At 40.8% G+C, this 25,883-nt stretch overlaps 2 protein-coding genes across 2 annotated transcripts in view; one reads left to right on the forward strand and one right to left on the reverse strand.

Moving 5' to 3' along the window:
* Positions 1-1,489: 1,489 nt before the first annotated feature.
* LOC118427030 lies at positions 1,490-4,254 on the reverse strand. Its single transcript, XM_035836667.1, has 4 exons — positions 4,235-4,254; positions 3,579-3,739; positions 2,088-2,972; positions 1,490-1,500 (listed from the first exon to the last, which is right to left on the reverse strand). Exons 1-4 carry the CDS (start codon positions 4,252-4,254, stop codon positions 1,490-1,492), a joined length of 1,077 nt encoding a protein of 358 aa, XP_035692560.1.
* Positions 4,255-9,186: 4,932 nt separating this feature from the next.
* The window catches only part of LOC118426875 (multidrug resistance-associated protein 5-like), a 28,710-nt gene continuing 12,013 nt past the window's right edge, over positions 9,187-25,883 (forward strand). Inside the window, exons 1-14 of the mRNA XM_035836440.1 lie at positions 9,187-9,459; positions 12,365-12,654; positions 13,665-13,823; positions 14,951-15,098; positions 15,962-16,065; positions 17,963-18,092; positions 19,380-19,553; positions 20,373-20,520; positions 21,533-21,681; positions 22,296-22,403; positions 23,415-23,666; positions 23,935-24,006; positions 24,689-24,813; positions 25,382-25,454. Of these exons, the coding sequence (XP_035692333.1) occupies positions 12,422-12,654; positions 13,665-13,823; positions 14,951-15,098; positions 15,962-16,065; positions 17,963-18,092; positions 19,380-19,553; positions 20,373-20,520; positions 21,533-21,681; positions 22,296-22,403; positions 23,415-23,666; positions 23,935-24,006; positions 24,689-24,813; positions 25,382-25,454 (1,875 nt within the window). The 5' untranslated portion in view covers positions 9,187-9,459; positions 12,365-12,421. The remainder of the gene's footprint in view (positions 9,460-12,364; positions 12,655-13,664; positions 13,824-14,950; positions 15,099-15,961; positions 16,066-17,962; positions 18,093-19,379; positions 19,554-20,372; positions 20,521-21,532; positions 21,682-22,295; positions 22,404-23,414; positions 23,667-23,934; positions 24,007-24,688; positions 24,814-25,381; positions 25,455-25,883) is intronic.

Here is a 25,883-nt window from a genome sequence, read left to right on the forward strand (position 1 = left end):
AATTTTATAAAATAGAAGAAGAGAGTGGACATAACGTCGCTCGGATAGTTTTCCCCAGCCGAGCTCCTGAAGGACGGAAGAATATGATGACCCCCTCACGGCGCCAGATACCGTGAGGGAGCATTCATATTGCAGCCGCTCGATAAGTCTAGAGTCAGAATCAGAGCAGCTGTGCCAAACAACATCGGCATATCCTAGAGACGGTCTTATAAAAGTCGAGTCGTTTTCTATTTTTTATCTCCTTGTTGTCATGAGCATGCATGCAACTGTTATGCATGCAACCAACACGGTGGAAAACTGTTCAAAATGCACGACAGCCTTTCTGCGATCACCTAAGTTCCGCCAGGCGTTACCCAAGTTGTTAAGAGACTCAGCGATTTCAGGATGTGCAGTGTCCTCACCATAGATACTCCACTTCATCTGTAGTGACTGTTGAAGATAGCTGATGGCCTTTCTGTGATCACAGAGATCACACCAGGAATTACCCAAGTTGTTTAGTGATGAGGCGATATTAGGATGTGCAGTTGTCTCTCCATAGATAGTCCGCATCATCCGTAGTGACTGTTCATGATAGTTGACGGCCTTTTGGTGTTCACCAAGGTGTCTAAAGGCGTTCCCCAAGTTGCCTAGTGACGAGGCGATGTGAGGATGTAGTGACTGTTTGTGATAACTTACGGCCTCATTGTAATCACCAAGGTGCCTCCAGGCGTTACCCAGGTTGTTTAGTGACGAGGCGATGCCAGAGTGTGCACTGTTCTCACCATAGATAGTCCGCTTCATCTGTAGTGACTGTTTGTGATAGCTGACGGCTTTTTTGTAACCACCAAGGTTCATCCAGGCGTTACCCAAGTTGTTTAGTGAAGAGGCGATTTCAGGATGTGCAGTGTTCTCACCATAGATAGTCCGCATCATCTGTAGTGACTGTTCGTGACAGTTGACGGCCTTTTTGTAATCACCAAGGTCCCTGCAAACAAGACCCAAGTTGGTTAGTGACGAGGCGATATCCGGATGTGCAGTGTTCTCACCATAGATAGTCCGCCTCATCTGTAGTGACTGTTCGTGATAGCTGGCAGCCTTTTTGTGATCGCTAAGGTGCCTCCAGGCGTTACCCAAGTTGCCTAGTGACGAGGCGATATGAGGATGTGCAGTGTTCTCACCATATATAGTCAACAGCATCTGTCGTGACTGTTCGTGATAGCTGACGGCCTTTTTGGGATCACCAAGATCCATCCAGGTGGCACCCAAATTGTTTAGTGACGAGGCGATATCAGGATGTGCAGTGTTCTCACCGTAGATAGTCAGCATCATTTGTAGTGACTGTTCCTGATAGCTTGCGGCTTTGTTGTGATCACCAATGTTTTGACATGCTATACCTAATTTGGCAAGTGTTTGGGCAAGGTGAGGATGTATAGAAGCTTCGCCAAATCGGGTTTGATGGTTCTGCAGAAGCTCTTCCAAACATGCCTTCGAGTTAGGGTAATCGCACAGACTATCGTACACCTGTGATTTTAGTTGCAAAGAATTGTCAAATAATTTTAAAGCATCTCCTGGCGACTCGATCATCTTTGAGACAAAGCGCTTCAAAGGTGTTGCTGTGTAATAGTATCTCATGAGCTGTTTTGAATTCGAGATGTAAAACACTTTCCTTAATTTTTCCCCTAGATCTGTTTCTGTCGGCATGTACGATAATGCTGACATATTTTCCACTTGGCCGTGATTGTTTATATATGTCCGCAGCCTCAGTTCTGCTGAGATGCTGACCATCACCATCAAGTGATGCGCGTTCTCCTTGTTAATGACACCATTCTTGTGCATCTTTGCAATGGTCTCCCAGATTGTCGTCGGTTGTATTTCGTGAAGCAGTGCCCAACATAAGACAACAATGCTCGAAAATTGATAGATTTCTTTCTTAACATTAAGCAGACTGGCACTCAGAATATGGTTTTCAAAAGTTGGGGAATTTTCTGTCATTATGGCATTTGCAAGTAACAAGGGGATTTTTCTACTGTCTTCACGCTGTAGCTTAGTCCATAAAGACGTATATTCATCGATCAACTCTTGCTCTCCTGCGATTAAAGAAACATTACCCAGGACACTTACAAGATGGTAGCCTTTCTTTAAGTAAAACGTGACATTTTCTTCCAGGAGTTTAACAATGTTACTGGGTGTGCGGATAAGTTCACACGTTTTACCCCTGCCTAGCGGAGTCTTGCATGCATGTGGCATGGTACCATCGAACGAAAACCCGCGCGGTGTTACAGAGTCATAGTACCAGTTGTCCAGTGGGTAGTCTGAGTGGAAATCATTAAGAGACTTAATCCCCATGGCAGGAAGAATAGTTTCTCCCAGATTGATTACTTTGAGATGAAGGTAGTGAGTGAGGTTGCGGAAGTACTTGACATTATTTTCTGCTTCCTTCTCTACCAAAATGGCAAATTCAATGTCAGAGTACGGTGTTACTAGACCTGTGGCTTGCGAACCCAAGCCTATCATGGCGTACTTACAGGAAGGGGGGCCCATTACCTCCATGCATTCATCTATAAGGCCTGTCATAAACAATCTTCGCTGATGCAGTATTGTCTGAAACAATACCTTGACTGCTTCCACTCTCCTCTTCTCCACTTCTGTAATTTTTGGGTCGTCATCATCAAGGCAGTAAGGATCGGCCTGTTGTTCAATCTTTTCGATTTCTTTTGCTATTTTGTGTCTATCTTCCTTCAACATCGTTTTGTGTTTGTCTACGTCATCAATGCCTACCGTTCGTTTGATACCCAGGACGTGCTGAACGAATGCTTGGGTTATCAATTGGATTGTTTGTTTTATGCCACCTTGGTCTTCTGTTTTGGATCTTACCAGTGCTGCGTTACAGAGCGCTGCTGCCTTGGTGAAATCATCACCGTCTTTTGACTGTAATCCTTTCTTCAGGTAGACATCACTTAACTTTAGTAGTGGCTCCACCTCTTTCTTTGAATCTGTATGAAATACAGGCATCATATTATCCACAAGACCGCACAGAAATTCATTTGTGCACATCATTGTGACTTCATTTATGTAATACATAGGGACAAGGTAAATATGTTAATGCATACAGATTTCAGTTCATAAGCTTATCAATGTCAAGATATTCCACTGTTCTTATTTATGCATAACCAAGAGTTTATGATTAACAGTAAATATTTGAAAGCAATTAATCCACTGGACCAAGTACAATCGATATGCAAATTATGAGCCACCATCGATTTTGACCTCTACGAACCTTATCAGATGAGTATACATACATTTGGTATTAATGGACAACAAAGTAGCAATTCATAACTAAGATATTGCATGCGTATATAAGAAATGGTATATGTGTGTTATCTATCTATCTCGTATCGTATTATTGAAAATCCTACTTCTCCGTAACCATACAGAATTGTTTTGTACAGCTAGAACACCCAGATTATTCTTTTTGGCAACGCAACCGTGATATGTATGACATATCTGCCACATGTCCCCCATGCAAAAAAAGTAAACCACATGACATGATCTTGGCTCCATTGGTGTCCTATTACAAACCTTGTTAAGTGTTTAGTTACCTTTTCCATGAACTGACTTGAGCGCAGCTGCAAAGTTCTGTTCTGCCTTGTCCAGGTCCCCTGTCTGCAGGGCTCTGCAGCCCTCTTGCAGCTGTCCTGTTATGTCCAAGTTGCCTGTCTGCAGACCCCTGCAGCCCTTCTGTAGGTGTTCGTTGTATGTGCTGGAGGAAGGATGACATGGCACACAGTTCAAATCATCAAGTATCCTAGTAATACAGAGGCTTGGTCACATTTGGAAAAAGGGGCCCTCCCGGGGTTTCTTCGACCCTGCCTTTATTGGTGTTTATTAGGAATTAGCCTGTGCTGATTCAACTGTGCATAAATAGATCACCGTACAAAGAATGGAAGTTATTTTGGAGTAGAATTCAAATATCTTCAGTTGGTTCACTACAGTGTAAATTTTTGCCTTACACGTCTTTTTTGTTTCTACGGTAGAGCAGTACAAACATGTACATTAAAATTGTCACAAACATGTCTGTATCTTCTTCCTCGTCACTGATGTTTTGGTATCCAGCATTTCTCTCTCCTGCGAGCAGGGAGATCCTCGTCTTTCTCGTTGCTGAAAGTATATGGTTAAGATATTAAAATGTATTGCTCTTTTAACCACTGAAGACTGAATTAGTACTCTACAAAACAACAGCACTTGGCAGACTGACTTTTCTACCGTGGCACACATCTTCACTCAACTTTTCAAGTTTGGTTTCTCTGGAGTATCACTTTATAAAACAGAAATAGTCATCTAGAGTTTACGGCCTCATACCTTTGCTCATTGATTATTCGAATAAGGTCCTCTGTTGCATAAATTGTCTCGGTTGATCATCTTCTCTACCGACCCCCCCCCCCTAGAAAACTGTTGTCTCAAGTATGAAAGTCTCACCTTAGCAAGGCTATTCTAGTGTTTCCGCATAAAGTATGTAAAGAGACTGATTTGCATGATTTAAATCTAACAATATTAGCTTCACTTCATCATTGGCATAATTCATTTGTATTGACATTTCTCTCTTCCTCAGTTACATTTGTAAGTTTGAGAGTTCTATAATTGACTTTCCTCGTTGACTATAGAAATTAGCTGTTGATTTGCATGATTATTATCTTATCATGTAAGTCAGCACTCTAGGGGGCTTAACATTACAACACTTACTCTCTGCTTCAAGAGCTATTCTCTGGCAAAATCATAAGATATGAAAACCTTAAGCTTAACAAGCCACTGGGTACCCAAATATAATTATTTCCAGGTGTCATCAAGACCTACCTACCTGCCAAATATCAAATTGAATACATATTCCAAATATCAATAAAACTCATCCTGGCCTTGTCAACGTATGTTGTCCAACCACGCACAAACGCTACTGAAAACATAACCTACTTGGCGAAGGTGATAATCACATGTACTATTTTTAATGTTGCAGTGTAAAATAAACATGTTAATATAGACGAGTATGCCTAGTAGTCTATTGCTTAAACTGTATTGATGGTTCTAACGGCCCCACCCGAGGGGCGTAGTCAAAATACGTATTATGTAAGGAGGTCGATACTACTTGTACTTTGCTCTCTCGTCCCTCGGTCATTTAGTCTAACTATTTTATCGTTGATGTCGTTGACATAACAAAATATATATTAACCAGTTTTCTCCACTATTCACATAGCGTTTCACTTAGAGACATGTACATTCATTCTATATGTACTTTGGTAGGAACACCTGAATACATGGCAAAGAATAGAACCACATATATATCACATTTATATCGTGAATTATATTGCATGTTTGTCTAACCGGTTAAGATCACCCTTAGTCATACCGTTTCCTGACTTTCTCACAAACAGGCCCACAAACTCAACATATTATACGTGAAAACATACCGACCTGTCTTGGAATTCCCCTGTCCCATGACGTTGCAGTTTCAGACTTGTGGCTAGACTCAGCATATCAACCTAAATTATAATAAAAGAAAATTTGCTGGGTAAGAATATAAAATTGTAGCCAATTGCTCTATCAGCACTATTCTGTCCCCATAACGGAGACAGTAGGCCGAAAATGTACCTATCAGTTGTACCTACAACCAAGAGTTCGAAACCTCCCCCCGTCTCAGTCTGCCCCTATAACGGAAACGTTAGGTCGAAAATGTACCTACCAGTTGTTGACCAAATTAAGTGTTTGGACCTCCTTGTTTCAATTGATTTACCCCCCCCCCCCCCCAATACACAAACACACACCTAACATGTTTACAAACGAACACCTGTTGACCAGTCTTCAAGCAAATGTCTACAACCTTCTCCTTAACATTGAACAGTAATATACTGTCGTGAATAGATAAATGTGATTTTTACATTGATAACAGTATCTGTTAAGTTAGAAACAACGGCTCAAATGTTACGTTCTTGTTGAATGAATTAAGATCGTCAAGGTACCATGTCAGTATCACATACCTGTTCAGTCTTGTTAGGTCTGTGTTGTTACCAGTAGTATGGAGAATTGGGACCTGCGAATTGCGAAATTTGTTTTTAATCTTCGAGCTGAAGGTTTAACTGACAATTGAGCCCGAAAACATTGTAAAGAGAAAAGCGGAAGCGGTCCCCAATTCTGGTCGGACCTTTTTGTACTGTGACAGCCTGATTAACACGTGAACTTTGGTATCAATGCAAAGGTGAAGAAATGGACTATCATACTGTGGAACGGATCTAGGTGCATTGTATAAAAAAGTGACAAACACAAATACACTAAAAGCTAGTATTATAAAAGCAAGAGCACCCGTATTGCTTTTGCAATGCACGAAAAATTTACATGGTTGTGCTTGGAAAACCCTGTAGATAATCACTGTGTTGGTCAAATGTTTTTTTTTCTTATTAAACCACGGGCAGTTGTTTAAACTACAGCGTGCGCTGTATCTTAAGCTAAGGGTACAGTTCGCCGTACGTGCAAACACGTGCTGTCTACGTGCCAAAACGTGGGCAATTTTTGGGATCCGTAAGTGGTGAGTACGGCCTGCGTACGAACTCGTAGGGAATCCGACGGATTTTTGGTTCACGCAGACACGCCGCATAGAACTTTACGTGCAGGAAAACCTCTGTGTGTCATCGAGCTGCAGATTCGCCCCCCGTACGAGCCAGTACGGGCGACGCACCTGCCCTGTACAGCCGTACTGAACGTTTTCAGAAATACGTGGCGGACAAAAAACGTATTGACAAATAGCACGTACGGCGGGTTGTGCCCTTAGCTTATTAATAAAAGAATAACGCGCTCTGTGATCTGTGGAAGAAGGAATTCGAAATAGAACTGAATGTTCGATGTTTGGCCCTTTGATGTACACTATAATGTTCATCTACTTTTAAGTTAAAACTTGAAAGTTCATCTATGTTGGTAGAAGTCATTCTTGAACTAGTTTAACTGTAATATCTAACACAGAAATTGGACTCACCCAAATTTTCGACTGAACAGCATTAGTCATTGTTAAGGAATAAACAAACCATCTACATCAGTGCTTTACAACCATCCATAAACAGAGACGGTGGGCGCCATAGACTTCCTGCAACTTATGATCCACTGATCACTGAGTCACATACGTGTATGTTTATCTGCATAACGTGACGACACGGCCGCAGTGGCTTGTTCATTCCTTGAAAGACAGGTGCTGTCCTGTCAAAAATTTGGGTGAGTCCAATTTTTGGCGTTGGATATTACAGTTGAATTAGTCATAACGTTAGTATATTTCTTACTACCTGAATCTTCCACCTCGTCACTGCCCATATGATAGTGTTTGTCAAGGCATTTTACAGCTGCCGTATCATAGGACCGTCGACTATCGGGGTTTTGTAAAGTTTGACCTGGCTCTTTTCAACAACCTTCCATAAAGGAAGAACCAGTGCTCAGAGTTCTCTGTTAGGCTCTGGAGTTCGGTATTTCTGCCAGGAAAAAGGTCTTTGTTTGTATTCGATCAATCCATCCGCATTTCATAATTTACTGTTCTCCACAGCTAGTTTTGTATCTGAAGGGTCGAGCTTTGTGTAAAATTCGCCAGGAATGTCCTCACCTCGGACCTCTACAGGGACTGGCTACCACAGTCAAGAGGTGATGTTAGTGGTAGGGAGACAAGAAATGGAAATAAGCTCGACTACATGCCAGTGCGCACCAAGCGCTTCAAAACAAGCCCAATACCATACCTAACCAATCTCTTGAACGAACATGTGCTCAAATAGCCGGTCTTTGTACATATTGTATTACATGTATATTTATATTAGAATCTATTGTCTTAACCTTTTTAATGTATTCATTGATGGAGCAAATTGTTTTAACATAGTGGCTTACGTACAATTCAGCCTACGGCTGCGAGATGTCCACTCATATCTTAGATTGTAATTGTATTGTAATGTTGGTGCGATGGAAATAAACCAAGTTATAGTTATTATGCTGTCCGTTGCAGCCCCTCCCAGATCAGCATACCCAGTAAACCCCCTCATCGTGTAGCACACTGGTTGTTACCAAATGCTTCATCATTTGCATGGCGTGAATCATGGCGTGCGTGATATATAACGTTATACTAAGTTGCCACGGCTTCCGTATTTTTATACCACCAGAACCGTTAGGGAAGAAAAACAATATTTGGTGCACACAGAATGAAACGTACGTTTAGTATTTAGTGACAAGATTATTCACTCACCTCACATTTCTATATTAATCTGTCTATCCCAACTACCAGTATTGTTTTTTTTAAAGCCTGGATCTCAGGAAATAATTCAGCAAGAATGAATTGAGATTAAAAGTAACAAAGGGGAGAAACGTATAACTGAAGCTATAGAATCTTGCGTGTTTCTCTTGTCACAACCTGAGAAAATCAACAACAATGTACCCACACGTTCCACCGCCCTTGGTGCTGAAATGTATATCTATTACAATGGACGTCAACATCTTATGATTGAAATCGGCACAACAAACTTAACCTTGAACCTTGAACCTTGAACGTGGACATCTTTGAGATGCCTTCACGGGTCGCAATGGATCCTTCTTCTCCACTCAGACTTGTCTTCCATGAGGGAGCGAAGCTCAGCAGTAGAGATGTTGTTGATTTTACAAACTTAAAAAAAGCCTGAATTGTGTTAGTTTTTACATTCCGTATGATTTCAATAATAGTTCCTGGTATATTTGGTGACGTAAACGTTACCGACCCTACCGAAATTTGTCTTAAACTTAAATAACGTTATTCATATATTTAGCACTAAATTGTCAAAATCAAGCCGTATGATTGTAACTTTCATCGGTATTTTTCTTTCCTCTGCAGTTCTCTCTATTTTTTCATAAAATCAACATGCTGTTATAGTAGGATGGTGATACCGGTGAGGTATAGTGGTATAATCGTATCGATCAGTAATGCCTCAGTGAAGGTCGGTACACAAAAGACTGCTACACGTGCTGTGTAACCAGGTTTAAGTAACCTTTACCCTTTGAACTTTTGTAAGGCGCGCGTGCCGAGCACAGCAGTGTCAGCGGTGTCAGACAAAGTTCAGAACTCTCTTCGCAATATCACAAGACCAGTTTGTCATTGAATTCCGCGGTGACTAAGTTGACTTGCCGAACACTACAATCTGGAGTTAATATGTGCAAGGAGGTTATGTGCCTCAATCGCGATCGAGAGAAGCCCCAAACAGATTCCAGACAAGGTGGGGAGGGGGGCAGTTGGATGAAAAAGAGCAAGAAGTTCAAGAAGTTGTTGGAGGGTTTTTAGCCAAACCATGGCACTTAGATTTGTAGAAAGATGAGACTTCATTTTGAGAACTTGACTCTTCCCATCCCCTCCCCACAAAAGCAAATTATACAGAAGTTTTTAGACGACTCAGATTCCCTTGGCTCGTCCCAAGAGACTGTATCATTTGATTCGCCCCGAAGAAGGTAAACCATTTCTTGCGTCCATTTGTGCAATACAATGCAATTGCGCAACTTTTATGTTGATATTGCAACATAACTGCTTCGAATTCAAAGCATTAGTAACATCACTATTGACTAGCAGCGGCCCAAGACTTAAGAGATCCTGGAACTGTAAGTCGTTATTGGACACAGATTCAATTTAGACTTATGAATATTCGACTAGTTTGATGGTAGAAACTAGAAATTCCAGTTTGCCAACCGGGGCTGCGCCTCTTCATTACATGCTTGAAAAAAGCATGTACTGTTTCTGGTAGGGATCTTTGTGATTCCGGACCGATATCTCTAGAACGTCTGGATGGATTGCGATTTCCTTTGCTATGGGGATAGAGTGTGTGACCTATTGTGCTATTAAGTAGATTAGAAGTTTGCTGTTGTTTTGTGGTTCGTTTAAAAAAAAATATTTACACCCCTTTTCCTGATATGGAGTGATCTGGCCTCATTCCCTCTGTCTCAACCTCCTTGGGGACAGCTAGCAGCTGTAACATGTGTTTTGAGTTTTCAGTAGCATGGGAGTGTGTGGAAGGGTCGTTTCCAGTGCTATATCTCCAGAACAGAACGTGTGATTTACCTCCATGAAAAATGGAGGTATAGTTTTTGGTGTGTCTGTGTGTGTGTCTGTTTGTGTTTCCACTTGTCTTTCCATTTGTGGTCAGCATAACTTTAGAACCTGTTGATGGATTGTAATGATATTTGGTATTTGGGTAGGTGTTTGGAAGACGAAGGTCAAAGTCAATTTTGGATCCCCTGGTGTGTGACCTTGGTACTGCAACAGAACTTGGATTTTTGTATCTTTTGACATGGTTATGCTATGGTCTTGATTTTTGGTGGAACATAGCTTGTGGTGTAAGGAAGAAGTGTTGTATGTTTGGGCCCTCTAGCAGCTTGCTCTAGAACTGCTGGGGCATTCTGGTCAAAATCTTCCAAGGAGCAAAAAAGAGCAACTGTGACCATCGCTGTCACCTCTGTATGGTGTGAACCATTATATACCCATTGAGATACAATGTATGTGCCAGGTGCAGGTGTAACAATAGGAAATAAAAATGAAATGGTGAGGACACCAGAAAGGTGTAGTTTTGGATCTCACTGTTTACCATAGGTAGATATATAACTTAAGAACAATGATGGAATAATTTTGCCAAACGTCAAACCATATCAACCCCCACAACATACCATACGCACCATCACAAAACAAAATATTTCAAGCAGGTTTGAGTTTTCAGACTCTTGTTCAGTTCGGTTTTTAGTTGTCTCAGATCACGGTGATTTGAAGCCAACTGATGCTTCATCAGTGTTTTAGATAACTGGTAAATAGGATTTGTTGCCACGGGCAAACAAGCAATCATGATCACTGGATTTCAAAGCTAGAATATCTGTTGTTCTTTCAAAGTTTACTTTCTAATCTCACATTGACCCAAATGACCTGAGCTGAACCGCAGGTGGACTTTGACCAGTGCCTTATGTACTTTTGCCAGGTGAATGCCATTTTAAGGTTTGTATGCATGTTGGTGAGCAGAGCTGGAAATATGTGAAAAGTATTATTTAAGTCTTTAAATAGCAAATATACAAAAGTAACGGTCTCCTCTGTCAGCACTGGAACACCAGTGCTGAAGTGGTCGTCAGCACTGGAACTCCAGTGCTGAGCCGGCGTCAGCACTGGAAATCCAGTGCTGAGGCAGCTTCAGCACTGGAAGCCCTCCTGTCAGCACTGGAAACCGAGTGCTGAGACTACAATCAGCACTGGATTTCCAGTGCTGAGGACGTTTCAGCTGTGGAAATCCAGTGCTGACAAATATTCTGCACTGGAAACAGAGCACACAGGTAGAGCACCTATGAGTTGTCTACCTCTGACTACCTATTGCTTTTAAATGATGCTACTTTGCCGCACAAGCAGAATGTGTCGTCCACCTGTAACTACCTATTCTTTGTAAAAGAAAAAGAAGTGATCTCTTTACCATACAGATAGAGCACCTATGAGTTGTCTACCTCTGACTACCTATTGTTTTTGTCAATGTCATGCGTAATGTCAATCTCCGCCAAACAAGGTATCAAGGGGCTCTGATATTGATTATAAATATAAAGTGTATTGCAAATTGTTGCCCATGGGCTAATTGCAGGTAACGTAAGAGATTCAAACAGTGTAAAAACAATATCACAAGTGTCTACTCTAGTCTAAAGCTAGTAAAAGCTATAGTGCCACGCAAGATCTGCTTGGAGATTAAATAACACGCACAGATATATCTAAGTCTAAAGGACGCATGCTACACGACGCATGCTACACGAATATTACGTTCAGTACTGGAACGTTCCAGTGCTTTAGAAACGTCAGCACTGGAAGCCCAGAGCTGAAGTTTTTACAGCACTGGTCTTCCAGTGCTGAAAAGTTCCTGAGCACTGGTAAATCCAGTGCGGAACCCGTTACTTTTGTATATCAGCACTTGGTTCCAGTGCTGACGGCGGTTTCAGCACTGGGTAACCAGTGCTGAATGACCTTTGATCTGGCTCGCCGCCTCTCCGCTGCAAGTTCAGCACTGGTACCCGAGTGCTGACGGCAGTTCAGCACTGGAAAACCAGTGCTCGGAGAAGTTCAGCACTGGAATTCCAGTGCTCACATTGGGTTCAGCACTGGAATTCCAGTGCTGAGGGAGCTTCAGCACTGGACCAAGGCCGTTCAGCACTGGAAAACCAGTGCTGAGGCCAATTGGACCCATTGATTCAGCACTGGAACACCAGTGCGGAACCCGTTACTTTTGTATACTTGCCTTTAGATAATTAGATTTTGCCCCGAACATACACCAAATTGAATATTGACAAATCAATGCAAAATTGCATCAGAAGTTTGATGGAATAACTGAATTCTACTGTGTTACAGGTGTGCAATTACAGTCAAATCTAGTGCATATTGTAAAAGTTTGGAAGAAACCACAATATGGCAAGGAGAAGAGATGCCAAGAAAAACTTCTTTAAGTTCAACAGTAGCCGGAAGAGACTCAAGGAAGAAACCTACGTCAGCGGTATGCGGACCCCGTCCTATCACGAAGCCGTTGGGTTTGAACACTGGGAGACACTGTATCACGAGGTAGACTACAGGGACACAAGCAAGAAGTCTTGGAAGTACAAGGAAAGTGTCAAGACGTTGATACCCATCAGATCAAAGCCAGAGTGAGTAATGTTACACTAAAAATATGTAATTATTTAGCTGTTCGTCTTCTTGAAATTCAGAAAGCTGAATCACTACAGCTATCAAAATTCCCAAACTTGGACAGAAACTGTTAAGTTTTTTTTTTACAACATCCATTACTAGTATTATTTTTGTTTATTTGCACGGACATTTACTGTAAATTCATTTTATCTTTAGAATCCTAACCAGAATGATGCAAGAATAGCCTTTTAAATTGAACAATTTACAAAACCAGTAGTTTGAAAAAAAGGGTTAAACACCACAAACGACCACAAACGACTTAGAAACACCACAAACGACTCTAATATGCAGTGTATATGTGTCAAAAACCTTGTGTGGCGCTCTGGAGACATTGTTTATACATTTATGAATTTAAAAAATGCAGCAAGTCCTAGTCGTATTCACCAGTTATTTCGAGTTAGTCCGGTTTCAAGATTAAAGCATTTCTTGGCCACCATGATGGATCGTGCTTGCTTGCATTTGAGGCTCAAAAACACTTACTATACAAGTTTAATAAGTTGACAATGATAGAACTGTGTTATGCTATAATCTATGAACCAACAGCTTACATAGTTTTATCGTCCTGTCGTCTATGGAGCCAAAGAAGGTATCAAGAACTTCCCCATGCAGGCTCCTAGCACGGACAATCTAACATGGCGGCCAAGAATTGCTTCGATCTTGAAACTGGCGGACTGACTCGAAATTACTGGTGAATACGTACGTAGGACTTGCTGCATTTTTTAAATTCATAAATGTATAAACAATGTCTCCAGAGCGCCACACAAGGTTTTTGACACATATACACTGCATATTAGAGTCGTTTGTGGTCGTTTGTGGTGTTTCTAAGTCATTTGTGGTGTTTAGGCAGACCGTGAAAAAAATGATGATGTTGCTGAAACTATATGTAGGTATAGTTTGCCATTCAATCTCTCTACAAGTTTTGCTTCACTGAACTGTTAGTAAGCTTTTTATTTCCTTTATCCCTTGACAGACAGCCGTCCGTGAACCCACTTGACGATGCAGGCCTGCTGTCCTTCATGACCTTCTCCTGGCTGACTCCTTTGATCAAAATGGCGTACAAGGGGAAACTGACTCTGGAGAACGTCTGGCACCATTCATCACATGACAGGGCAGAGCCAAACTATAAAAGGTACCATGCATAGTATTTGTTGTTGTTGTTGTCCAAATTATAGCCTATTATTACACTAGACATGGCCTCTTGGTGCTGAGTAACACAGTTTGTTTTTGAGTCTCTCTTGGTATTTAACTCTTGGTGCCGTGTGAGTTGCTGGAAGTGTTTTTAGGTGAGTATGTTGAATCTGTGTATACTCTCAATATACCAGGAGAAGGCTAAGGTACATCTGTTTGCTGCTTCCTTGAGCGAACGGTCTTCTCTCATTCTGGATAGCGTGGTAATATCTGTGTCTCTGCTGTCCTCTACTGTGTTGTATGTCTCGTATATGCTGTCCACTTCTAGCAGCATGTGCTGTCTTTGCTTTGCATATAGAGGGGACAGGTGAAAGTAGACCGGACATACGCACACTTCAGAAATGAAGAATTGTTCAAGTACATGACTATTCTATCTCAAAACTATGGGTACAATGTAATAGAAAAACTCAATCTGTAAATTTGTCTACACATGTTTTAAGAAGAGGTTACTAGAAGAGAATTGGTAGATATTCATGTTGGTCAAAACAGTATGATTTTTCTCTTCTTTATTCTAGGTGAGCTGCCCTTTTAACCAGGCATGTGTGGACAGTCTTCTATACTGTGACCTCTCTGACAGTAATTTTGCCCCTCAGGATACCTTATTAGAATGCACCATTTAAACTTAAAATTGTCTTAAACTCTACATCACGTAAGATGACAGGGCTCGAAATTCATTTTGAGCGCACCAAATTTATTTTGGGTGCACCACGTATAATAAAGTAGAATTATTGTCAGAAATAACTAATTACAAAACTTAATTACTTAGCTATAAATTCTTAAATAAGTACCATGACAGACATTTCCATCATCTTTCTAACACTTAGATGTCAAGAATATGGTCTATACTAGTATACTTTGATGATTCCTTACATATATAAGCCAAAGAAATTATTTGGGTGCACCCTGTGCACCCACAGAAAAAAGTTGGGTGCACAGTTCCAATTTTGGGTGCACCTGGGTGCATATGCACCCAGTATTTCGAGCCCTGAGATGGATGCCCCTAGACCCCCTGGACTTAAGTCATTCAATTTAGTTTGAAGTGTACCTTAAAGTTTTATTCTTCAACAGATTTGAGAGGCTGTGGAAGGAGGAGGTTGAGAGAGTCGGGATGAAGAAGGCATCGCTGCCCCGAACCATCTGGAGGTTCACTCGCACCAGGATGCTGATGAGTCTGCTCACCATCCTCATCTTTTCAGCTGGCACTTTCCTTACCCCGGTTTGTAGTTGGCTCACCTTACTTGATTTACGATGAATCATTGACAGAAGTGGTCAAGAATCATCTTTGACTTTGAGTGATACATTCCTTGATATATATTATCATAAATGTGTGCTAGATACTTTGTTTCAGTCAAACAAGATGGTCAGAATGATATAGACTGACATTATCAACAGGAACTCTTGATCTTTACTTTAAAGAGAAGAAAGGGTGTGATGACCAGTCTCCTTGTCCTGCCATTTGCTGCTTAGGCTCGCTTTAGACAGACAATACATAGTCGTGTGACTGTTATTGTCTATCGTTGTGGACGACAGTTGTCTTTAGACACACGGTCAGGAAGCACCCCTAGACATACCCAGCGCCGGATTCCATTGCACGGTGCATGCGTTACCCACTGTTACGTCTTTCGTGCGAATTCAAACTGGTAGGGAGTTGCTTCTTAAACAACAACAGTGGCAAGACTATATAACTCAGTTGTCTGTCTCAAGTTAGCCATAGTGCAATCAAACACCACAGGATGTCTGTTACAACTCCAGTAACCATGGTGACAGCTGTCCTATCCAGTTCATTGACATCATTTGGATGGAGAAGAAAAAAAGCAAAGCAAAATTATGTTTCCCTTACTAGTATGTGAAGGAAAACATTATTAAAGAGACAAAAAAGGAGATGTCCTTTACAGAGTGTCCAGTATGCTAAATGATATGCATATGATATATGTCACATGTAGTTATTGGTACATGGAAAGTCACATGCCACATCATTTAGGTTTTATATGTATTAGATACAGTAATGTACAAAAAGTCTTGTATTTGCTGACATCAGTCGTCATATTAAAAGTTCATCTTATCCTTTTTCATTTTCAGGCTATTTTGATCAGGAGCCTTTTAAGATACACGGAGTCTCCCGACACAAACTGGCCGCTGGGAATCGGCTTGGTCATTGCCATGTTTGTCACAGAGGTGTTCAGGTACGTACATTGCAAAGTGATTTAACGGGAGGTGCCCCAACACGGTACGCTTTTTCTTGCGCTCAAACTCATGGCGCTCCATCGCTAGTTGCCTGAGAGTGGTCAAAGTTTGATGACTGAATTTTTTACTCATAGATTTGAACAACATACTTCAATAAGAAATGCATTCATGTGGTTCATGAACCTTTCGCGCTGCGTGTTACAAGCGGCAAACACTGAGAGACAATTTCGTGTATGTAACCTTCCAATTTTGTGCCACGCTGGACAGTGTGCCTAACTCGGTACGCTTTTTTTATATTTTGCTCTCTTCAGAAGTAAGTGGTAAATCTAAGTACACAGAAAAAAACTAATAGTATGATATTTTAGCTTTCTTTTGACAGTAAAATCGTGACTGTATGTACTTCTTGTCTCACACGAGGAAGGCTGTACCTAGAACAATCCAGCTGATGTTTTATGGGCAATGGGCTGAATGCACTGATTGTGAATGCCCGACTAAAAAAACCATTACGAAAAAACGACACCGCCAACATCAACAAAACTCTGTCTGATTATATGAAAATATCATCTACATCTCTCTGTCAAGTCTTATTTTTATAGACAGCACGAATCATTTGTTACAGTCAAATAAATCTTTGGAGCCTTCTCTAGTCTGCCACCTTCACGGCCACACTCCCTTGGGAGTACAATGGTGGCAATGTTTATGTCGCTTCCTTTTGGTTGCTTTTCTACTCAACAAACATTTGAAGACCCATATTCATAGTGTTTTATGGAGCTTTATTTATGTGTATCATGGCAGTTGTATGACTGCTTGGATGAATTCGTATAGTTAGCGACACGAGCCGCCAATACGCAGAGGCCGGTGACCGCAGTGATTCAGCACTGTCAACATTACTGTTAGAATTCTGCTCTTAAAAAAACATGAAGTAAATATGTTAAAGTATACTTGGAATGCAAATTAAAGCTGTGTGCATGGACTTGGTTTATTTACCTTTGTAATCAGCATAGTCAGTGGCAACAAACACGGTGTACTTATGGATAATAAGATCAGCAAAAAATCCGTACCGTCTTACGACGGGGACCGTCTTAGGGCGGCCCCCGTTACCAAACAATGGACTATGTGTTTTTTTTATACAATAAGTATAACTCTTGGTTTTGGTTTTCACACTTACATCAATTGTATGTCTGCAGATTATTTATACAGTGCAGATTTTTTAAAATCTCTTTAGTTGTTGATGTTTATTATGACTTGTCTTGCTTTTACATCATTAAACGTGTTATCGGACAAAGTTGCCTGGTAGTCTGTATCAGCCCCCGTCATTGTTGAGGCACGTGGTTGAGGGATGGACTTTTATACATGGAAATTTAAGTTGCCTCAGAGCGAAAAGAATTCCATATACTAGATGTTTTGTGACAGGCACATAACGTACTGCAAATGCTTTGTTGTATTGATATTCCTTTGCCATGATATTGTGTTCGTTACAGCAACTTACAGTACTTACCCTGTGGCAGTGGCACTCAGCCTTATAGGGGCATGTTCAGGCACGACGCACCCACTATACACGAGTCGGGGGTAGGAGGAACCCCTTGCATCCTTGGTCATATTAGTCCTAGGAGACGGAAACTGCAAAACAACAAACCTGCATCTGCTGGGGCCGTCTTACATGTGACATGCATTTATAGTCCCTGTGAGACTTAGTACGCCAGTTAAGACGAGAGGGTGGAGAAGGATTTAGTGCACACCCCTCCTTCACCATAAAAAGTCATGAGCAGGTCAGGCAAAACAGGTTGCCGAAGCCTCCAGCAAGTGCCTGTTTGCCTGTTCACTTTTGTCGAAAAATCAACAGGAGAATCCGAAAAAACAGTAACCCTAGAATTTTCCCAAACATGTTTTATCCAGAGCGCTGTGCTGGGCGGCAACATGGAGCATCGCGTACCGCAGCAGTACCAGAGTACGCGGAGCCATCCTGACTCTCATCTTCACCAAGATCACCCGGCTCAGAAGTCTCAGGGATAAGACAGTAGGGGAGGTCAGTAGTGATGCACTTTTAATGTCATCACTGGTATATTCTGGTGCAGGCTTTTAGCCAGGCAGGCGTACAGGCGTACAATGTACGGCCTGTTGAAAAAATAACACAAATTGTATGCCCTTACACTGGGGAGCACATCCTCTGACAAGCATGAAATTCTGATTGACCAGGGATGCTACAGGTCACACGTGGCCTGTCTGACAGTAAATTTGCTTCATTCCCCCAAATTTGATTCATTCCCTCAAAATGTGGAAAATGGTGTTTCAGAGAGTTATAAATTTCAAAGTTTTCCAAGTGAGGATGTCCCCAGACCCTCTACAATACTCGAACCTGCAGCGCTCGCCGAGTGGCAAGAAATTTGGACACCCTAGGATAAAATACTAGCTAAAAGCCTGTTCTGGTGGGATGTTTTGATTCAAAATTAAACCATGTTGATTCAATAATAATACATGTATGACATCCACACATGCATCAAGTTTTGTCCGTTTGCAAAAAAAGTTTTTGGCAAAATGTGCAGATTTGATATTTGCCATAAATTGCCAAAAAATATCAGACAGCTGACACTAACATTGCACAATGCCAAAGTTACAGGTAAGTCAAAAGTCAACGGAGATGTAAAAGAACAAATCTTAAGGTAAAGATTCTTTGTTTGGTATACCATACGCTGTCATTTGAATTTGTCCAAACTTCTGCATGAACCACTTAGTACTATAATAGATTTCATAATCATGATAGCAACTTTTTTGGCCATTTGCCATTTTGTTCTTCAAACGCTTGCATCAGTTGTAGTGTTCCAAGAGGATGTCATCCGTAATCGAATCAAGCTAAGCCCTACAAGAAAAGAGCCTACAGCTTTCATTTAATTAGTATGATGCCGCAATCACTTTTAAAGTTTGAGCAGTTTGATAAATTAAATGTAAATCAGGGTTCTAGCCAGCACCCCTCTTTCCGTCCTTTGACAGAATTTTGCAGCTGGGGACAGACAAAAATTTTGCCCATTGCATCCTCTGTGACAGACAAAAACAAATGAATTGCAAAAATTTCTAGAAATTCAGCACAGACACCATTGAACCGAGCTGAGTCTACTCTACCAGCAAACTTTGCCCCTCAAAATGCAGGAAATAGCATTTGTGAGGATCTTATTTCAAAATTTCCCAGACCCCCTTGAACTGTCGTGCTGAAGCCTCTGGCACTCAACAGGATTTCCATTCAAAATTCAGTGGACGGAAAAAATTTCAGGCTGGCTAGAACACTGATGTCAATTTAAACTCTCTTTTGCCTTCACAGTTGGTGAATCTGTGTTCCAATGATGGCCAGCGCGTGTGTGAAGCCACTCTGTTTTTCATCTTCATGTTTCAAGCTCCGTTGGTCTTTGTGCTCGGATTGGGATACACCGTGTACCTGATTGGTCCAGTCACGCTGCTGGGATGTTCAATAATTGTCCTCTACTATCCTTTCCAGGTACATATTTACGTAGAATACAACACGGTGTATTCCGTATCACCCGAGGTACCAGCCCAACCGCAGGTAGGATCTGTCAGGCAATCTGACCTGCGGGAGGGCCGGGACCGAGGGTGATGTTATTTTGTATTATTTGATGGAAGCCTTTGTGTTAAAACTTGAAAGCCTGTGTGATACGGCTTTTTATAATCCAATCCAGAACACCCATATCGAACGTTATCGTGGCCCAGGTATGACTTAATGTAGTTACATTCTCTAACCACACAATCATACACAATCATACATCAACTTAAGCTATGTGACTGATGTTTTTGAAAAAGTTTTTTGAATAGTTGGAGCATCAAATGAATACAGTTGTGGTATACACAGTCATGTAATATCTCCTCTACATGTATGTCACAATTTCAGCTTTAGAGTTCTGAAATTTTGTGCATGATTCAGCTCTCATATTGTCTCAGTGGAATACAACAATGGATACTGAGTGAGTGAGTAAGTGGAATACTCTTAGACTTATAACTTACAAGCCAAGACATTGTGTTTTTTCATAAGGCCATACTGATTTAATTTGATGTTTCTGGGACATTTTTATCTGACATTTTAGCATGACATCATGAAAACAGAAGAGTCTGACCTGGAGGAAAACTTGCATCTGATTCTGTTCACTTCCTGTGCCTATCAAGCAATTTAGACTTTGCATTTTCCCTATTTATAATCTATTGGAGCGTAATTTTAAAAAGTTAATTTGATGAATTGGTGTATTTTATGGATAGTTTTGTGATGTATTTGAACTTAAGATCATGTCACTCATTGATATTACAGGCACTGATCTCACGACTAACTTCACAATTCAGGAGAAAGGGCATCAAGGTCACGGACAAACGTGTGCGAACGATGAACGAGATTCTCACGTCAGTCAAACTGATCAAGATGTACGCCTGGGAGGTACCATTTGGGAAAGCTGTCAGTGGTGAGGAATTACTGTAAATGCAGAAATGTTTGCGGTGGATTAATGTTCTCGGTTTTCGTGGTGACCACTTCACCGCAAACTTAAAACCACCGTGAACATTTTTGTATTATGGTATTAGACTGCAGTCTATGCATGGTGTTACCGCGAACTTAAATCCACCACGAAAAGTCCCTTTTCCCGCTACCGTGAAGTTAAAGCCCTGCAAACTTAAAATGCGTTTACAGTATATACAATGTAGGCCAAATCTAAACACTTTTTTCCCAATACTGTGTCTAGATTGGGCCTATTAATTTAAGAGAAAGAGGAAAGAATGTTGGATTCTATTAGACTCCGCATGGACTTGTGCCATTGTGCTAAAAACAGAAAAATCTATACCTTAACATGTAATATATTGGGCATTACATTACTGCATGGATTGTGTTGCAAATGCTTGACTGATCTACACTGCAGACATATATTGTACTTTTCATTGATACCTTATAGTCTAAAGCTAGAGGGGTGGAGGAAACTAGTTATGTGGAGATTCCGAGGGAGCTCGCCGGAGTGAGTGAGTGAGTGAGTCTAAAGCTGTTTATTCCTAACGCTATGGCCTCATTTGCACTGGTGCCCACAGGGGGTGTAGCCCCAGCTGGGCTCCAAAGCCACAAATTTGTCATGGTGAAACTGGGTCCCAGGTTGATTTTAATTGTGAGTTTAAGAAAAACCCTGGGGCCTGGCCATGACCCAAAATAGCCTTGGAGCTGCAGGATGTTCCATGCGGCCATATGTAAGGGCCCTAAAGTGCAGAAAAACACCCCATAAACCAGCTAGAAGGGCCCTTTTTCCCAATTGGGACTGTAGCATGACTGGGGCATGTTCTTAGATGGTACAGAACCTCTTGAATGTATACCTTTTATATTCTTTAGTACTCATTAAATGCCTAATGTTGTACCTTTAGCTGATCACAGGTTAAATGTAAACAATAATTGGGCAAGTTTTGATAATGGAACCTTTTACTCCCTACCCTCTACAGCTGTGAGGAATAGAGAACGGCAGGTCCTTGAGAAGGCAGCTTATGTACAGAGTGCCAGTATAGCTGTGTCTCCGCTGGTCTCTCTTCTGAGCGGCATTCTCACCATCACTGTCCACATCATGACAGGGAATGACCTCACAGCATCACAGGTATGTTATCACTCTCAGAGTGCCAGCTCTGACTTTCTTTTGATATTTTTACCAAGGGCTTTCTATTTTGTACTGTTTTCTGTATGTCTTGCTGCCGCCTAAAAACACGTCTAAAACAGCCAGCTCAGGCTATAGTTTGCTATATACCTTCAGTTGGCTCTTAAATGCAAACTGGTGTCTGTTCACTGCATGTTTCTACTCACTCACACACACTCACTCTCCGGTTTAACGTCTGTTGTTCCCCATCCTGTGGGGGTTAGATGTGCTTTTACGTAGATGAGGGGGCTTGATGGCAGCTCTCGAGCGTCCTCTATCATTTGGGTTGACACTCTATTTCAAAGCATTGAATGAACATATACCATCTTGAAGACGTATTTAATAGCCTGTGAGCTACTCTTTTGCTTCATTGTCGCGCATCACACTAATAGTCTATATTTTTCCATCACCAAAGATCAAGGTCGCCATCTTGAAAATTGCGCTCCATCTGTCATGTGACCCTTGCAACTCCAAAAGCCCTTCCTTAGGTTTAAGTGATCACAATTATGTATTATGAATAAGAGAAACAGATCTAGGCATTTTGATTTCTTGCTGATGATAATGTTGTTTCTCTTCAGGCCTTCACAGTGTTGGGAGTGTACTACAGCATACTTACTTCCATGGGTGTACTTTCCTTCCTTGTCAAGGCATTTGCAGAGAGTAGAGTAGCAGTACAACGTATGAAGGTAACTTGTTGGACGTACATGATTGTATTAGACTGTAGTGAATGTGCTTGGTGTGGACACATACCTTGGTTTCATATATCAGGGCTCGAAATACATTTTTCTGCATACCTGCACTGGTGCAGGTCACATTGAAAATCACCTGCACCAGACAAATTTTATATTACCTGCACCACTCTGAATTTAGGAAGTACGGATCATACTAAAACTGTCCAGGAACCATTGCTATTTTTCTTTTATAACAATGCAGCTAATAACAATCCATATACATCTACACCATAGGACATTTATGTATCAAACACAGAACATGGACCAGTGCAGGTTAGGTGCAGGTAGACACAAAAAATACCTGCACAGCTCCAATTTTACCTGCACTAACTTGCATATGCAGGTGGTATTTCGAGCCCTGTATACAATGTAGTATGTATGTATGCATGGGAAATGGTGACAGATTTTGTACAATGTAATATGCATACAGTTACTCATGACTTTAACTCTAATAACATGTATATTGAAAGTTTGTTGCAAGTTCTTGCCCGAGAGCTAATTGCAAGTGACAAAAAATGACAGACAAACGATGAATGGTAAACAGTATACAGTTAGTAGTTGGGAAGGGACTATTTCTTGTGATAAATTCAAATATACGAAATAAAGCAAGAATTGAGCTAATGGGTTTGACTACTTTTTCAGAGACAGTATATAGAAGACGAAGGATCCCACCTTTTCAATAATATGTGGGTTTATATTGTATTTTATATAATTGTAAAAAGCACTAAAACTGCAGAAGCTGGAAGTGTTATCTTCCAATAGATTACGTATCAATATCAATACATGATTAAGTCAATTTTTTTCAGAATTTTAATTGTGGTAAATTACGCAACGCTTGTTTTGCAAAACCATTTGATAATGCGTAACTTTCTAAGATATTTCAAAATGTCTTAGTTTCAACCTTCCACCAACATAAGACTTTATGTAAAGAGTTTTGACCTTGTTTTTTTCTAATATATTTGTCAGAGTTTGCTTGAAATGGATGAAATGAAACCCTTCACCGCACGACCATCAGATTCAAGAAATGCCCTTGAGATCAGGGCAGCGACCTTTGCTTGGGATTCTGTCCAGGCAGAAGATGGACAGGACGACACAAAATCTGTGATAACACCAGGGTATGATGGGAAGACAGAAAAAGCTCCTCTCACCAAAGAGCTTTCAGAGTCACAGGAGGATCTGATGAGAACACTCTTCAACATTGAACTGGATTTGCCAAAGGTAAAGATAGCTCATTTGTCAGAGCCCAGTTGTCGTAGAAACTGAAAGCATTCCAAGGGTACATGTTGTGCATGTGTAGTACAGTTACAGAAAAGAGTGTTCAAGATCCTTGTTGTCGATTGAATCTGTTGTCTTCCACATCAAAGTCACACGGCAACCTACGACAAATGTAACAGTGTCGTAAAAAAATTCATTCAAGGAAATCTGTTTCTAAAAACCATGTCGTAAATGTATGTTTTCTTTACTGATTACACTTACTCTTACTCAGGGTACACTATTAGGTGTGTGTGGCAGTGTTGGCAGTGGAAAAAGTTCCCTCATCTCTGGCATCCTGGGGCAGGTCAGAAACTTTTCATTTTGCAAATCGGCCAATAATGAATGAAACAATCAATTGATAAAAAGTCAACTGGACAACCAGCCAGCAACCATTTGATGACTTTTGGGGGCTAATTACTAGAAGAACAATAGATTGATGAAAAGATCACCACAAATTGACTGAGGCAAAAGCACTTGATTGCTTACTTTCCTAAAATCTCATAATTTTACACTGGAGGTGCGGGTAAGGCCTTATTGAAGGAAAAAATGTTGTGTTGTCGGTTACCCGGTAGACCCTGGCAATAAAATGCAGACCCTGGCCTTTTTGTCCCAACCGCTACCTAGGGACCCAAAATTTTCAATCTGAGTGATGAAAATGTTGTAGAATAACCATTTCCAAACATATTCTCCTCATTTCTGTTAAAATAAAAAAAAATTATCATTGTGCTTGTATACCAATGTAAAATGTACATTTGTATTCTGTATAAGGCGAATATGATGTTGAAGATACAAGACTTCAGTGTCCTTATGCATTTCAGTTTTATGATTTGTTAAACAGTATTATATTGGTGGCTGCCTTTTGTCAAAATGTAAAAAAGGAAAATTCAAAGAAAAAGAGAAAATTCAATCCTTAATTACCGACCATCTGTATTTTTTTCAGGGCTGTAGTTGGACCTTACATTGTTCATTCGTTATAATCATTCCAGATGCGTGTACTGGAGGGAACAGTAGGACTGACAGGCAGCATTGCATACGTGGCCCAGCAGGCCTGGATCATGAACGCTTCTGTCAGGGACAACATCCTGTTTGGAGAGGACTATCATCAACAGAGGTAGCTGGTTGTTATGTTCTTTTGTCCTTGCAATCTTGATATGTTGTTTCATTTTTTTTAAATATCAAATTCAACTTGAACCTGGTGTTACCATATTTGTTTAAGAATGAAGAGAGACTCCCTTATACTCAGGCCTTGATGAGACCTTAAAATGATTAGATTTTGGATCCTCTAGTGGCTTTTCATGGTACTGCAGCAGAACTTCAGGCTTTGGTATCTCCAATTTGCCAGGCACAATTTTAAAATCATGGTACATGTAGACACGTAGCTCCTGTGGTCATGAAGAAGTGACATAAGTTCGCACCCTCTTGTTCAGCATCTATTGATAATATATGATAGGAAATTTGATGTATTTTCACATATCAAACGTATTGTAACTGGATTTATTAATTCATTTTTCACTTCATGGTAGTTTAAAGAGATGCGTGATTACCACAAGACATGATGATTGTCAGAGCTTATTTGTAAATGTTCTAACAGAAAGCTTAATGCAGTAGCTGTAACTCAGCACATGCATTTGCTGAATCTCTCGTCCAATATTGACTCAAACTTTGTTTACCTTATGCAGGTATGACGAGACTGTTAAAATATGCTGTTTGAGTCATGACTTCAAAGTGCTGCCAGCAGGGGACTTGACAGAGGTATGTACAGAAACAATGACATTATGGCTTTTCTTGATAATGAATTTTCTAAAACATAACAGTTACATGGACTTGAATGTTGTAACTCAACCCTATCAGTCGAATTCTAAATTGTACATGTCATACTTTGGGGCCTACAATCATTAGCACCCAATACTGATACATATTTAAAAAATCTTGATGTTGAGCAAATGTGGTGTCCAAGGCATGAACAAAAATTTTGTTCAAATCTGGTATTCAAATTTTCGATCATGTTCGATTTATTTCGATTGAACCCCATGTGATGCATATAGAATACAACATGCATGGATATGACATGAATAAAATACAACACAGTGTATTCCGTATCACCCGAGGTCCCAGCCCGACCGCGGGTTGGATCGCCAAAGGCCGGAGGGTGATCCGACCCGTGGGAGGGCTGGGACCGAG

This window comes from Branchiostoma floridae, chromosome 12, assembly GCF_000003815.2.
Source record: "Branchiostoma floridae strain S238N-H82 chromosome 12, Bfl_VNyyK, whole genome shotgun sequence".
In the NCBI taxonomy this organism is placed as follows: domain Eukaryota; kingdom Metazoa; phylum Chordata; class Leptocardii; order Amphioxiformes; family Branchiostomatidae; genus Branchiostoma; species Branchiostoma floridae.